This window comes from Chiloscyllium plagiosum, chromosome 12, assembly GCF_004010195.1.
Source record: "Chiloscyllium plagiosum isolate BGI_BamShark_2017 chromosome 12, ASM401019v2, whole genome shotgun sequence".
NCBI lineage: Eukaryota > Metazoa > Chordata > Chondrichthyes > Orectolobiformes > Hemiscylliidae > Chiloscyllium > Chiloscyllium plagiosum.
The window spans coordinates 5290921-5304772 of NC_057721.1; the positions used below are offsets into that span (position 1 = coordinate 5290921).

General features: G+C 42.4%; 1 protein-coding gene across 2 annotated transcripts in view; it reads right to left on the reverse strand.

Annotated features, from left to right (window-relative positions):
- Positions 1 to 12754, reverse strand: part of nufip1 (nuclear FMR1 interacting protein 1) — a 32398-nt gene extending 19644 nt beyond the window's left edge. Inside the window, exons 1-4 of one of the 2 annotated variants that reach the window (XM_043700314.1) lie at positions 12602 to 12754; positions 10647 to 10748; positions 5216 to 5278; positions 3953 to 4029 (exon numbers count right to left, since the gene is read on the reverse strand). In XM_043700314.1, the coding sequence (XP_043556249.1) occupies positions 3953 to 4029; positions 5216 to 5278; positions 10647 to 10748; positions 12602 to 12739 (380 nt within the window). In that variant the 5' untranslated portion in view covers positions 12740 to 12754. Of the gene's footprint in view, positions 1 to 3952; positions 4030 to 5215; positions 5279 to 10646; positions 10752 to 12601 lie in introns of both variants that reach the window. The other variant, XM_043700313.1, reaches the window with a different exon arrangement.
- Positions 12755 to 13852: the final 1098 nt, after the last annotated feature.

The following is a 13852-nucleotide window of genomic DNA, read 5'->3' on the forward strand; positions in this document are numbered from 1 at the left end:
CAACATTTAAGAGGCATTTGGATGGGTATATGAATAGGAAGGGTTTGGAGGGATATGGGCCGGGTGCTGGCAGGTGGAACAAGATTGGGTTGGGATATCTGGTCGGCATGGATGGGTTGGACTGAAGGGTCTTTTTCTGTGCTGTACATCTCTATGACTCTAAGTCCCTGCCCTTTTCTGCTCCACTATCTCCCCAAATAGGCTCCTCTTCCAATTAACTCTAGCCAGCTCCTCCCCCATATCTTTGTCGATATCTTTACTCAATTGTAATATCATTACCTCTGATTCTCCCTCTCAAACTGCTGGGTGAATTTGATCATATCATGGTCACTGCCTCTGGGGGTTCCTTCACCTTAAGGCTCCCCAATCAAGTCTGCCACATTACACCAAATCCAGAATAGGCTGTGCCTTGGTGGGCTCTACCACAAATTGCTCCAACAAAAAACCCATGCCATAAATATTGCGTGAATTCCTTTTCTTGGGATCTGCTACCAACCCGATTTTCCTTAGATAGCTTAGTTTCATTTGATAGTTCAGTCCCTCAGCAGATTTAAATAGTCATTATTATTAATTAAAGTTAACAATTACTGCTTTGGAATTGTTTTCTTTCTCTGAACTCAATTTGGCAAAGCTGAGTTCTTTGAAGTTTGCTGGGCACACCCCCAACTAACAGACAGAAACACGATGATGTGGTCTCCCGTGTGTAAAAGGGAGTATGTCATCTCGCTCCAAGACCTCCATCCTCCGATTCCATTCTGCCAACTTGCCCCTAGTAAAGTGCAGCTAAGAGACTAAAAGCAAGTTCTACATAATGGGGTCAAACTGAAACTGTACCCTGCACTGAAACCTCGTTTACTGCACTTGGGCTGAAGCACAGGCTGTAAGAAGCCACAGTGCAAAACTGAGCTTTTTAAAAAATGTCAGTAGCTCCAATTCTTTGTAATATTCACGTGAGTACATCTTTCTGAAAAAGCATACACCATACTCCTAAAGGACCCCACTGATTAGATCTTATGATCACAGCTGGAAATTGTATGGTATTGCAAGATGGGCAACAGCACGTATCTTTATTAATTATCTAATGACATGAGTACTTAAGGAGGTGTAGTTAGAGCTTGTACCTTTTAAAAATGTGACATCTCCAATAGTTACTGGGGCTATGCACTAAGAAGGACCAGTAAAGATCACACCGTTTGATGGCCCAATTCCTTACCTAAACGAGATAACGCTACAACTGATCTCATGATCACCAGACTGGAAGAGGGAGAAAATCAGGAATGGTACCCTCTACCAGTAATGAAAATGACCTTGTGCAGAAATCACACACTCAAAGAAAAGTAAGTGAGAATATGTTCACAGCAACATCTCCTCCATTATCGATTGCTATTGATAGGCAGCATTTAGGCTGAAACATGAAGAATGACATTAAGTACAAAATACTAAAGCTAATGGCAAGGTACCTTGAGATAATTTTACAAAGTTGATAAGGAGAAGGGAGAGTGAAAAAAAAAATGATTCCACAGTTGCTGAGCAAGAGGCTGAACGCTGAGCTGGGCCTGAATTATGCTGGCATCGACATACAATCTGTATGGTGCAAAAAACAAAGACATCGCATTTCAGAATAAATCAGGCACCCAATATAAAGGCTGCATTGATTCAACAACCTTTGGGAGGTGCAATGTGTAGAACAGGTCAAAGTGCTGTTCACAAGAAATTCTAATAGTTAACTCAGCTAACAAATTCACTGTGGTAGCACCAGCTCCTCAACTGGAGCTTAGAGTCTAATCCCATTGTCCGCCTTTTATATTTTTGCTTTTCAATGACTTCAAATTCCTTTATCAGGCGGTTTGATCTTTTACCTCAATTGCCACTAGCAGTATTCTACGATCCAATCACAAACTCACCCACTCAATTCTTTCAATCTATAAGGATCATGGTTTCCACTACAAAATACATGCAGTCAGTCACTCCACTGGGTCCATGCCTGACACAAGGTCACTTGCTCTGCTTGATAAAGTCTTCAAACAATCTGCAGCATGAGGCATTATTTTCCCCAATTGCAAGTAACAGAACAAACCACTTCATAAGATGGACTGTCACTAGGAATCCCATTACTGAAAGAATTCACACCTTTTGACAAGTGCCATTCCCGTCCAAATAAGTAAATGAATTGATCATTTCTGTACAAGAGTCATTCTCAGGAAAACAATTAGCCAGGCTCATACCGGCAGCTTGTCAGAAAGGCAGTCCAATAAATCTACAATTAGATTAGATTAGATTAGATTAGATTACTTACAGTGTGGAAACAGGCCCTTCGGCCCAACAAGTCCACACCGACCCGCCGAAGCGCAACCCACCCATACCCCTTACCTAACACTACGGGCAATTTAGCATGGCCAATTCACCTGACCTGCACATCTTTGGACTGTGGGATGAAACCGGAGCACCCGGAGGAAGCCCACGCAGACACGGGGAGAACATGCAAACTCCACACAGTCAGTCGCCTGAGGCGGGAATTGAACCCAGGTCTCTGGCGCTGTGAGGCAGCAGTGCTAACCACTGTGCCACCGTGCCGCCAAAGTGGAGAACAAATCGGGAAACACAGTTTTGTGATACCTCGCTCAAAGTTTCACCAAGTACCATGTTCGGGACAGAACTCAGTGTGTCAATGTTTGCTGTGTCGTCCAAAATTGAACATTTTCTTGTTAAAACGAGAGATCTGCAAATTACAGACGATCTGCAAGCTCCCTCAAGTGCATCATGTGTGGAACTATCAAAACCATTCAAACCAAGCAGGCTGAAAATAAGCAGTACAGCATGAACTAAGCACACGTACACATCAAAGTGCAAAATGTGAAACTAATAGACTCTCTGTCAGTGGTACTCTTGCCTCTGAACCAAATGGCCCACTTGCAAGTGGGTTAAACTTTGTTGCCACCAGTAAAATATAAAATAATTGATATCTAGTCAAAGATACTACCTTTTGGAGATGTCAATCTGATGACCTGCCTGCTCATTCCAATGACCATTAAAGATTCCAAGGGACTATTCAAAGCAGAGAACAGAGTTCTCTAGCCTGGCCAACATTCAGTCTTCAACCAAAATAATCAAAGCAAATTAACCGGTTATTTATTTATTGTTGAGAGATTTTAGTATGCACAATTGGCTATGTAACAACAGTGACTTCAATTCACAACCACCTCACCCTGGGTAAAACACACTGGAATTATCTTTAGCACATGATAAGGCGCTATAAAAATGCTAGTTGTTACAGAACCAAAAGAATTATAAATTGGGAATTATCTATAAGTCAGTGAAAGTACCAAGTTGTAACTGAAGATGAATCATTACATTGAAGAGAAGGGCTTTCTTTCTTTTACAGATCAAAATTTATGAAACAGAAACCAATGCGAGGTCTGAGTTTCAGATCAGGCTGCATTGTCTGAGGCTGTGACATTCCTCCTTCTTTGGTCAAGGAATGGAATCTGGAGGTCACAATGAAAATTCAAGTATGTCTGACCCCTGAACACCCACTGGGGTCAGAGTGCACGGAAACACTTGGGTAAAGACTGGGCCATCACCAACTCAGTGGATTCACTGTTGCCGCAAATTTTCCTCTCCCCTTCTTTCCAACTTACAAATACCTTGGCATGCACATTCCTCCTCCTGCCTACATCCCAGCTTCTTAAACCCAAGACTCCGACTCAGCACAGATTCTTGCCAACAACAGCAAAACTGTTTATGGCTGTGAGGCTCCTCCCTCTCCGCAGTCTGCCCAACCTCTCACTGTCGGCAGAATTTTCAAACCCGGGCTGGATATCACAAAAACACAACTTCTTTATCAGGCTGGAAAGCCCGGGCTGAGTCTCTTGCTCCAGAGGTGATATTTAGGAGAGTGGCCTCAGCCTGCACCTTAACCTCGGCTGTTTTCAAAGTCATGTGACCAGCTCACCTCCGCCTCTCCTCACGCCACTTGGCGATTTCCTCTGCAGTATCAAGTTTAATTCTTTTAGCGCCTGGCCCGTGTGCCTGTATAAAACAAAGCGGGATCAAACAAAGAGGAGCATGTTTTGTCACAACGATCCAATTTACTTTCAAAAAGTAACGTAACAGATGGAAAACTCCAATTTAGCATGACAAGCTTGTGATTCCCAAGTATTAGCAAGTTGGGTGGAGGGAAAAGACCCCTTGGAGCACCTATCCCACCCACTTTTGCTCAACTCTGCAAAAACAAAACAAACAAACCGCCAGAATAAATGGGATGACTGATGGGGCTGTTTTTAAATAAGGCTCCAATGAGTTGATGTCTGGCCCCAAGAGGCAGAGCTTCAGTCTCACGTTGGACTCCACATTCAGCGTGTCTGCTCTTTTCGCCCCACAATCCTGAAAAATATAATCTCCCAGTCCTATGTTGCAACAGTCACATACATCTTGGCTTGTGAAACGACACTGCTGTCACCCATGCTTATGACGAAAAGAGCCACACACATGAGCTGGACTGGTCGCATGCCATCACGAATGCAGAGGATGAAAGTACTGGCCTGTTTGCTCCTGTGACCTCTGTTGTGGTTTTAGAGAGCAGTGGTGTGCATTTTAAATCAGCCTGTGAGCCACCAGTGTCCACAGACCACACACCGAAAAACCATTGCAACAAACCACTTGCATTTTTTTTATCCTTCACCAGAACAAATAATATAGCACAGGAACAGGCCCTCTGCCCCTCTCAGCCTGCACATTTTGCCCTTCCATTCTAAAACCGTCTTCACTTACAGGCGACTGACTGTCTGGAGTTTGCACGTTCTCCCCGTGTCTGCGTGGGTTTCCTCCGGGTGCTCCGGTTTCCTCCCACAGTCCAAAAATGTGCAGGTTAGGTGAATTGGTCATGCTAAATTGCCCGTAGTGTTAGGTGCAGGGATAAATGTAGGGTAATGGGTTACGCTTCGGCGGGTTGGTGTGGACTTGAGGGGCCGAAGGGCCTGTTTCCACACTGTAAGTAATCTAATCTAACCTAATCTTACAGAATCCATATCCCTCTATTCCTTTCCTATTCATCCAGATGTTTGAAAGTTGCGATTGTGGCTGCTTCCACCACCATCTCTGGCAGCGTGTTCCAGGCACTCCCCTCCCTGTGTGAAAAACTTGCCTTGCACATTTCTTTCAAACATCCTCCCACTGATTGATTAAACTGATTCCCTTGATCAAATACAACACTTACGTTTCTCCAGTGAATCTGAACCAATTTCTCGTGAGCACGGAATGTACAGTCCTTCACCTTGCACTGCCAGAAACAGACAGAACAATCTGGGTTAATAATATTTTGTGTTATCTTGTCAAACTTCATTAGCATCCATTGGTGCCCTCGATACTCAAACCACAAGAGAGATTCACACTCCTCTTTGCTTTATCAAACTTGACTTTTCCTCTTTCTTTACTGTTGTTGAAATGACCCTGAAACGAAACCTCAATGCATGGTGGTTAGGCCTCCTGCCTCACAGCACCAGGACTCCAGTTCAATTCCGGCCTTGGGCGACTGTGTGGAGTTTGCCCATTGACCAAGTGTCTGCGCAGCTTCCCTCCAGATGCTCCGGTTTCTTCCCACAGTCTAGAGGTGTGCAGGTTAGGTAGATTGGCCATGCTAAATTGCTCCAGTGTGTCCAGGGATGTGTAGGCTAGGTGAATGGGTCAAAGTAAATGCAGGGTAACAGGCAGAGGGTTAGAAGTGGGGAGTGGCTGGGTCTGGGTTGGATACTCTTCTGAGGGTCAGTGCCAACTCAATGAGCTGAAAGGCCACTTTCCAAACTGCAGGGATTCTATGATTCTCTACTAGAACTGGCCATTTAGACCATAAACTCCAGGAGCAGAATTCAGCCCAGAATCTCCTGCTGGTATCTTCCACTATGGAGACAGATGCAAATTACCTATTCATTTGTCCCCCATTACCAATTCTCCAGTCTCATTTTCTAATAGTTCAATGTCCACTTGTGTTTCTCTCTTACCTTTTAGAGACCTAAAAAGCCCCTTGCAATCTTATTACTTGCTAGCTTACCTTCACATTTCATGTTCTCCCTGCACGTACAGCATTTTCAATTATCCTCTGCTGGTTTTTAAAGGATTCCCAATGCTCTGGCTTCCCATTAACCTTCACCACATTGGATCATTTTCTTTTGATTTCATGATGTTCCTGACTTCCCTTGTCAGCTATGGTTGACTCCCCTTAGTATGTTGCTTCTTCTTTGAGACGAATTTCTGATGCACCTTCTGAATTATCCCCAGAAACTGCTGCCATTCCTGCCCAGTCTTCCCTGATAGGCTCCTCCCCTTCCCCTCATGTCTTTGCAGTTAGTTTTACTGAATTGTAATACCATTACATCTGATTCCAGCATCTCCCTCTCAAACTGCAGGGTGAATTGTAGTATCCTTCCACCATTAACATCTGTCTCCTGTGACTGAGCCAATTCTGCATCCATCTTGCCAGTTCACTCCAATACCACCTTCACCTTTTGTACCAGTCTGCCATGAGGGACATCGTCAAAGGCTTTGTTGAAGTCTGCATAGATAACATCATCCACTTTTCCCTCATCAATCATCTTCCACACCTCCTCAAAAAAACTTGATCAAGTTAGTGAGACATGACCTCCCCAGCACAAAACCATGCTGCCTATCGCTAACAAGTCCATTTTCTTATAAATGCGTATAGATCTTGACCCTGCGAATCTTTTGCAATAGGTACCCTACCACCGAGGTGAGACTTTTTGCCATCAATTTAATTTCATTTCTCACTAACAAGGCAACCCCACCCCGTCTGCCTGTCCTTTCGATAAGACGCGTATCCTTGGATATTTTGTTCCCAGCCCTGAACCCCAGGGAGCCATGCCTCTGTAATATCCGCAAACTATACCTGCCATTTACAACCTGCGCTACAAGCTCATTTCTCTTATTTGGTGTACTGCGTGCATTTAAGTACAATACCCTCAGTCCTGCTGCCTCCATTCTTGTAGTTGACCCTTTATCTGCTGACCCTTTAAATTTCTGACCCTTTCCACACTGTCTTATTACTTACTTTGGAAACTTTAATAATCTCTGCTCAGCCCTCCCTGCCTTTATCTTTTCCCAAAATTTTCCATGTAACTGCAGCCCCCTCACAACTATTTAGTTTAAAGATCTATCCACAGCCCTAGTTATGTGATCCTCCAGGACTCTGCTCCCAGCATGATTCAGGTGGAGTCCGTCCCATTGGAAGGAAACTTTAATAATCTCTGCTCAGCCGTCCCTGCCTTTATCTTTTCCCAAAATTTTCCATGTAACTGCAGCCCCCTCACACCCCCACAACTATTTAGTTTAAAGATCTATCCACAGCCCTAGTTATGTGATCCTCCAGGACTCTGCTCCCAGCATGATTCAGGTGGAGTCCGTCCCATTGGAACAGCTCCCTCCTTCCCCAGGACTGGTGCCAATAGCCCATAAATTTGAATCCTCTCCCCACACCAATATTTGAGCCACGTTTACCTTTTTAATCTGGGTGACCCTTTGCCAATTTGTACGCGGCTCAGGTAGCAATCCAGAGATTATGATGTTTTTGATTCTGCTTTTGAATTTAGCTCCGAGCTGCTCTTATTCCCTCAGCAGAACCCCTTTCCTCTTTCTATCTATGTCACTGGCATCTATGCGGACCATGACCACTGAATCTTTCCCCTCCCACTCCAAGCTCCTCTGCGGCCCACGAGATATCCTGAACCAATGAAATCCTTCAGCTCCTGGTACTACATGCAAAGGGAAAAGCACACAAGTCCAAGATGTGTTTGCTTCTGAAGCAAACCAACACAAGCCCTATCAGCGATCAATTCACGACAGAAAAGTGCACCTCGCGGATTTACAAAAATTCTAACTAAACAATAACGGAACAGAGACATTTTTTAAATAAAGCCATGATAGATTATCACAACATGGAGCGCTTGGAGTAACTGCTTGCTGAGGCTGTGATAACATTGTTTGAAAGCAATAAATATTTGGAAAGAGAGAATATAAAAAGAAAATAGGGAAATGGGATTAAGATAGAAAGCTCCAGTTATAGAGCTAGCAAGGTAGTGGGCTAATTACCTACTTTATTTTTAGAAAAAAATTACTCGTTGAAGAACTTCAACACACACGTGTCACTCTAAATGTTGCAATCTTTGTTTGCATAATACAGTCAGATTCAGGCCAAGGTAATGATTGAACAAATGTCAGAAATTCATCAATCTAAAGTTCAGCATTTCAATACTGAAGTGGAGCAGGGACAGTAATGTTATACCAGGGCTGAACAAAGAGATTCTATCCTATTACAAAATGCAATCTTCCTCTGTTTAGGGAAACTTATGCCCTGTAAATTGAAATATTAATAAAATCTAACTGTACTGAAAACATTGCACACCTGTTGTGTTCATCTCATTTCAGTCAATACGAATGATAGGTCTAAATGCAACGGTACAGTGGGCACACTCCTGCCTTTGACAACCACGGGTTCAAGTCCTACTCCAGAGACATGATCTAGTTCCCAACCACTAAGAAAGTGCTGCACTGTCAGCGATGCTGCTCCTCAGATGAGAACTTAAACTCAAGTGGATGAAACAAGACACTCACTACACACTAGTTGTATAAGAACAGAGGAGTTCTTCCAATGTTCCGATTAATTATTTATCAGCCCCACCTTCATCTGCCTATCGCATTCCCAGCTACCTTCCTCCTCCCCCCTCCCATTTATCTCTCAGCCACCTGGGCCCACCAGTCTCATTCCTGATGAAGAGCTTATGCTTGAAACATCAATTCTCTTGCTCCTCAGATGCTGCTTGACCTGCTGTGCTTTTCCAGCACTACACCCTTCAACTCTTATCTCCAGCATCTGCAGTCCTCACTTTATCCTGCAACCAGCACATGCCAGAGGTCAAGGAAGTAAATGTTTAAGATAGTGGATGGGATGCCTTAAGACCTAGGAGCAGAAATTAGGCTGTTCAGCCCATCGAGTCTGATCAACCACAATTGAATGGTGGAGAAGTTTCTCAACCCCATTCTCCCACTTTCTCCCCATAACCCTTGATCCCCTTGACAATTAAGAACCTATCTATCTCAGTCTTAAATGTAATCAATGACCTGGCCTCCACAGATTCATCTGTCTCTGGCTGAAGAAGTTTCTCCTTATCTCTGTTAAAAAAAAAAGGTCTGCCTGTGGATCCTAGCCTCTCCTACCAATAGAAACATCTTCCCAACATCCAGTCTTTCTAAGCCATTCAGCATCCAGTAAATTTCAATTAGATCCCCCTTCATCCTTCTAAACTCCATAGAGTATAGACCCAGAACCTTCAAATGTTCCTCATATGTTAAGCTTTTCATTCCTGGGACCATTCTCGTGAACCTCATCTGAACCAGCTCCAGGGCCAGTACATCCTTCCTGAGATACGGGACCCAAAACTGCACTGAGTACTCCAAATGTGATCTGACTGACCCTTATAGAACCTCAAGAGGTACATCCCTGCTTTTATATTTTATAAGTCTTATTTAATAAGTCAGCTACTTTGCCCTGTGCATTGAGCTAACTAACTTTGAATGTTTTAAGAATGCTGGGCAAGCCCCTCAATCAAACACCGAATGAAAAGACAGCACAAGCTAACTATAAGGTGGATGTATCTGTGCAAACTGACTGGCATTTTGAAAGTAACTACTGAGCACAAGAATGAGCAATTTTCTGCAATTATTTTTTCACAATTCACGAATGCACCAACATTTTTAAAATTGTACAATTCAGTCTGAATTGTTCTAGCTCTCCCCAAATTGTAGGTTTGTCCCATGGACAGGCCTATAATTTACATCAACAAAGCAAAGCCCTCTCATTCAGGCATCCATCAGCAAATAATCGAATATTGGTTGTGCAAACCATTCAACAGTCACAATGAGTGAAGCACTTTGCACTCGACTGGGCAAAGATTGCAGTTCAACTCCATCGTCAGGTAAGTTTTTTTTCTCCACAAACAAATCATTTCCTCCCCTATTTTCTATACTGTATAGATGAACGTCTGACCAAGTGCCAATTGTGCATGATTGGCCTTTGTTCACTGGGATCATGACTGAAGCCCTAAGGGGACGCTAAGGGCCATCAGAGGATTATTCAATCCCATCAATCTGGATTAGATATACATTCAAGGCTGGCAAGTGAAATTTAAGTGTCTCATCCCCTGTCCTGAAAATTGAAGATGTGTTACTTTTAATACTCTTGGTTCAGCTAGATACAGGACTGTTTGATGAGATTACTTTTGACTTTGATCTGATTTATTGTTGTCACATGTACCTAGGTACAGTGAAAGTTTCGTTTTGCGCGCAGTTCAGGCAAATCAGCCTGTATAAAGTGCACTAAGGTAATAGAACTGAGCGAGGAATACAATGTTATGGCTCAGAGAAATCACAGAGTAAGATCTACATTTAAATTTAAAATTTGAGAGGTCCATTCAGAAGTCTGATAACAGCAGGGAAGAAACTGTTCTTGAATCTTTTGGTATGTGTGTTTAAGCTTGTGTACCTTGGACACTATCCAAACACCCAAGACAAACCCTGCCCCAATGCATCAAAGTGCAGCGTGCAGTATAGGTGACAATTGGGACAATCAGCCACCCCCTTACCTGCATGTGCTGAGACACATGTTCATCAAATTTCTCTTGATTTTTGAATCCCCGGTCGCAGGTGTCACAATAGTGTGTGTATACTGGCTCTTTTTTCCTTTTCTGCTTTTGGAAATCAATTCAGAAATACAAATTGGTTAATTGGCTAGCCCCATGTTACAACAAACCATAGAGTACAGCTTCTGGGCTCAATGTTATGGTTCAGTTTAATACTCTCAACTGGGGACAATGAAAACCATTATTTGTACTGAAAAATTAAACAGCCATTACAACACAAAACAAAATTCCAGAAACAAGGCAGATTCCTGAATCTTGCAGCACAACCATATAAATGTGTTGAACAAGTATGTTTTGTGTACAGTATATAACATGCTAAAATATCAATGAGTGCAAGTTCAAAATATAGCCTCCCTATCTCTTCTGCCTTCAAGCTTTGGCCATTTTTAACCTTAAATCTAAAGGTTGAGGAGGCTTTGGAGAGGGTGCAAAAGAGGTTTACCAGGCTGTTGCCTGGATTGGAGTGTATTATAGGTCGGAGATGTACAGCACGGAAACAAATCCTGCAGTCCTACTTGCCATGCCAATATCAGATATCCTAAATTAATCTAGTCCCATTTGCCAGCATTGGGCCCCTATCCCTCTTAACCCTTCCTATTCATATACCAACCCAGAAGCCTTTTAAATGTTGTAATTGTACCCGCCTCCACCACTTCCTCTAGCAGCTCATTTTATACACACACCACTCTCTGCATGAAAATGTTACACCTCAGATCCTTTTTAAATCTTTTCCCTTTCACTTTAAACCTATGTCTTCTAGTTTTGGAATCCCTACCCTGGGTAAAAAGACTTGGTTATTCACCCTATCCATTATCCTCATGATTTTATAAACCTCTATAAGGCCACCCCTCAGTCTCCAATGCTCCAGGGAAAATAACCCCAGTCCACTCAGCCTCTCCCTTTAGTTCAAACCTTCTAATCCTGGCAACATTCTTGCATATCTTTTTTGAACCATTTCAAGTTCTACAGCAGTGAAACTAGATTTAAATGCAGGATTCCAAAGGTAGCTGCACAAACTTGGATTGTTTTCATTAGAGTATCTGAGGCCGAGAAGTCACTTAAGAGAAGTCTATAGTTGAGACGCAAGGATAAAGTGGATGGTTGGAAATTTTTTCCGGCATGAAAATGTCAAATACTAGGGACATACTTTTAAGATGAGGAGAGAAAAGTTGAAAAGAGATACACGAGGAAAGTTTTCTCACACCAACTGTGGTAGTTGCTGGAACATGCTGCCAGGGCAAAGTGGTCAACAATTTTAAGAGGCATTTATAAAGACACACAAACAGACAGGGTTTGGAGGGATACAGACCACATATAGACAGACACAATTAGTTTAGAATGGCATTATGGTTGGCACAGCCATGGTGGGCCAAAGGGCCTGTTCCTGTGCTGTTCTACTTGCTATACGTTCAACACTTCAGTGAAGCACTGAGATTACCACATTGTCACATATACCATCTCACAAATGTTAAACAGACACCCATCTCTATCTGTCGGGCTATACGGAAAAAAGCTTATGGCATTATTCTAGGAGCAACAGATGAGTTCTTCTGACCAACACTGCTCCTACCACTAAAAAAATGTTTGAGCTGCTGACTCATTTTTGTTGGGTTTTGCTGTGCCCAAAATGGATGCCATATTGGCATGACAGGGACTGCGATTCAAAGGTCGTTAATTGGCTGTGAAGCATTTTAAACATCTTGAGGATGCAAAAGGCACTATATAAATGCAAGTTCTTTTTGTGGTATCTTGCATTGTTTTAGCCAATTGGGTAGGCTCCAAGACAAGTCCAAATGACCAGAGGAGGAGGATATCTCTCATTCTTAAAAGTGGGTGGCCTGCTCAAACTAAACGAGCTGCAAGGAGTAGCAGAACTGAAATGTTGAGTATAAAATTACCTTGTGTTTTCTGGAGTTATCTTGATTGGTGTTTGGAGACCACTGATTTGAAGCCTGTTGGTATGGCCACTGTTGGTTACAGTTACCTGGTTTGGATTTACAAATAAGTTGTGTTAAGGTGGTGAGTGAAAAAAACATTTGGCCTAAAAATAATTAATCGCTAGATATTAAAAGAGCAGCTGTACCATATACAAACTCAAGCCATCAGCCAAGTTTATTCATAGAGTCATTAAGCATGGAAACAGACTCTTTGGTCCAACTATTCCATGCTGAACATCATCCCAAACTAAACTCGTCCCATCTGCCTGCTCCTGGCACATATTCCTGCAAACCTTTCTTATTCATGTACTTGTCAGAGTAGAAATCAAAGCAGAAACTTATTATTGGAGGCTCAATTAAATCTATTCAATCTTTCAAGTAGGCAATTCGTGCATGCAAATGACGACTTAAACTGACAGCCATCTAAAATGAGCCAATAGACAGACTCTGGAGTACTGCCTGAGAAGAATCTGGATTAAATTCAGAATTTTTGAAATGATCAAAATTACTTCTATATATGAATTTTCCTAACACTTAAGTGGCTTGAAACAGTGAGGTTGTGTTTTATAACTAACACACTTGTGAACACAAGTGACCATTATATATTGACACCTTGTGACAAATGCTTGGACACACCAGCTATGCTGCCAGTTTATAATTTTATACCATTCACATTCTGCCACTGCATCAGAAAACAAAATACCAGTAAGATATTCACCAGTAACATTAATTAGAGACAAATACATATCTGTGGCATTACTGTTCTGAAATAATATAACTTTACAAATCCACTCTGATCGTCTCCAGTTAAGAGTTAGCCACCAATGGCTTTACGGATGAGTATTTATTCTAAATCTTACATTTTCACTAACAATGCTCAATAACTAGTCTAATGCCGGATTTAATCCTTTATGAATACAGATGTGACATTAACAAATCTCCAGATTAAAAGTACTGCATCTAGTATGCAGCTACCATTCTTGCTTCCTAACAGTTTCCAAATCGCCATGAGCAATGCCTGAGATGTTGCATTGGAGAAGGTTTCCCAAGGAGCTGTTTCTCTAATTCTAATTCGTAACTCAAACTTGCCCGATTCACAAGGATAGTTCCAAGGGTAAGGACCGCGTACGGAGATGGACTGGAGTAGTTAGGTCTGTTTCCGTTGGAGAAAAGGCAGCTGAAGTGAAATTTGATAGAGGCATTCAAAATCAT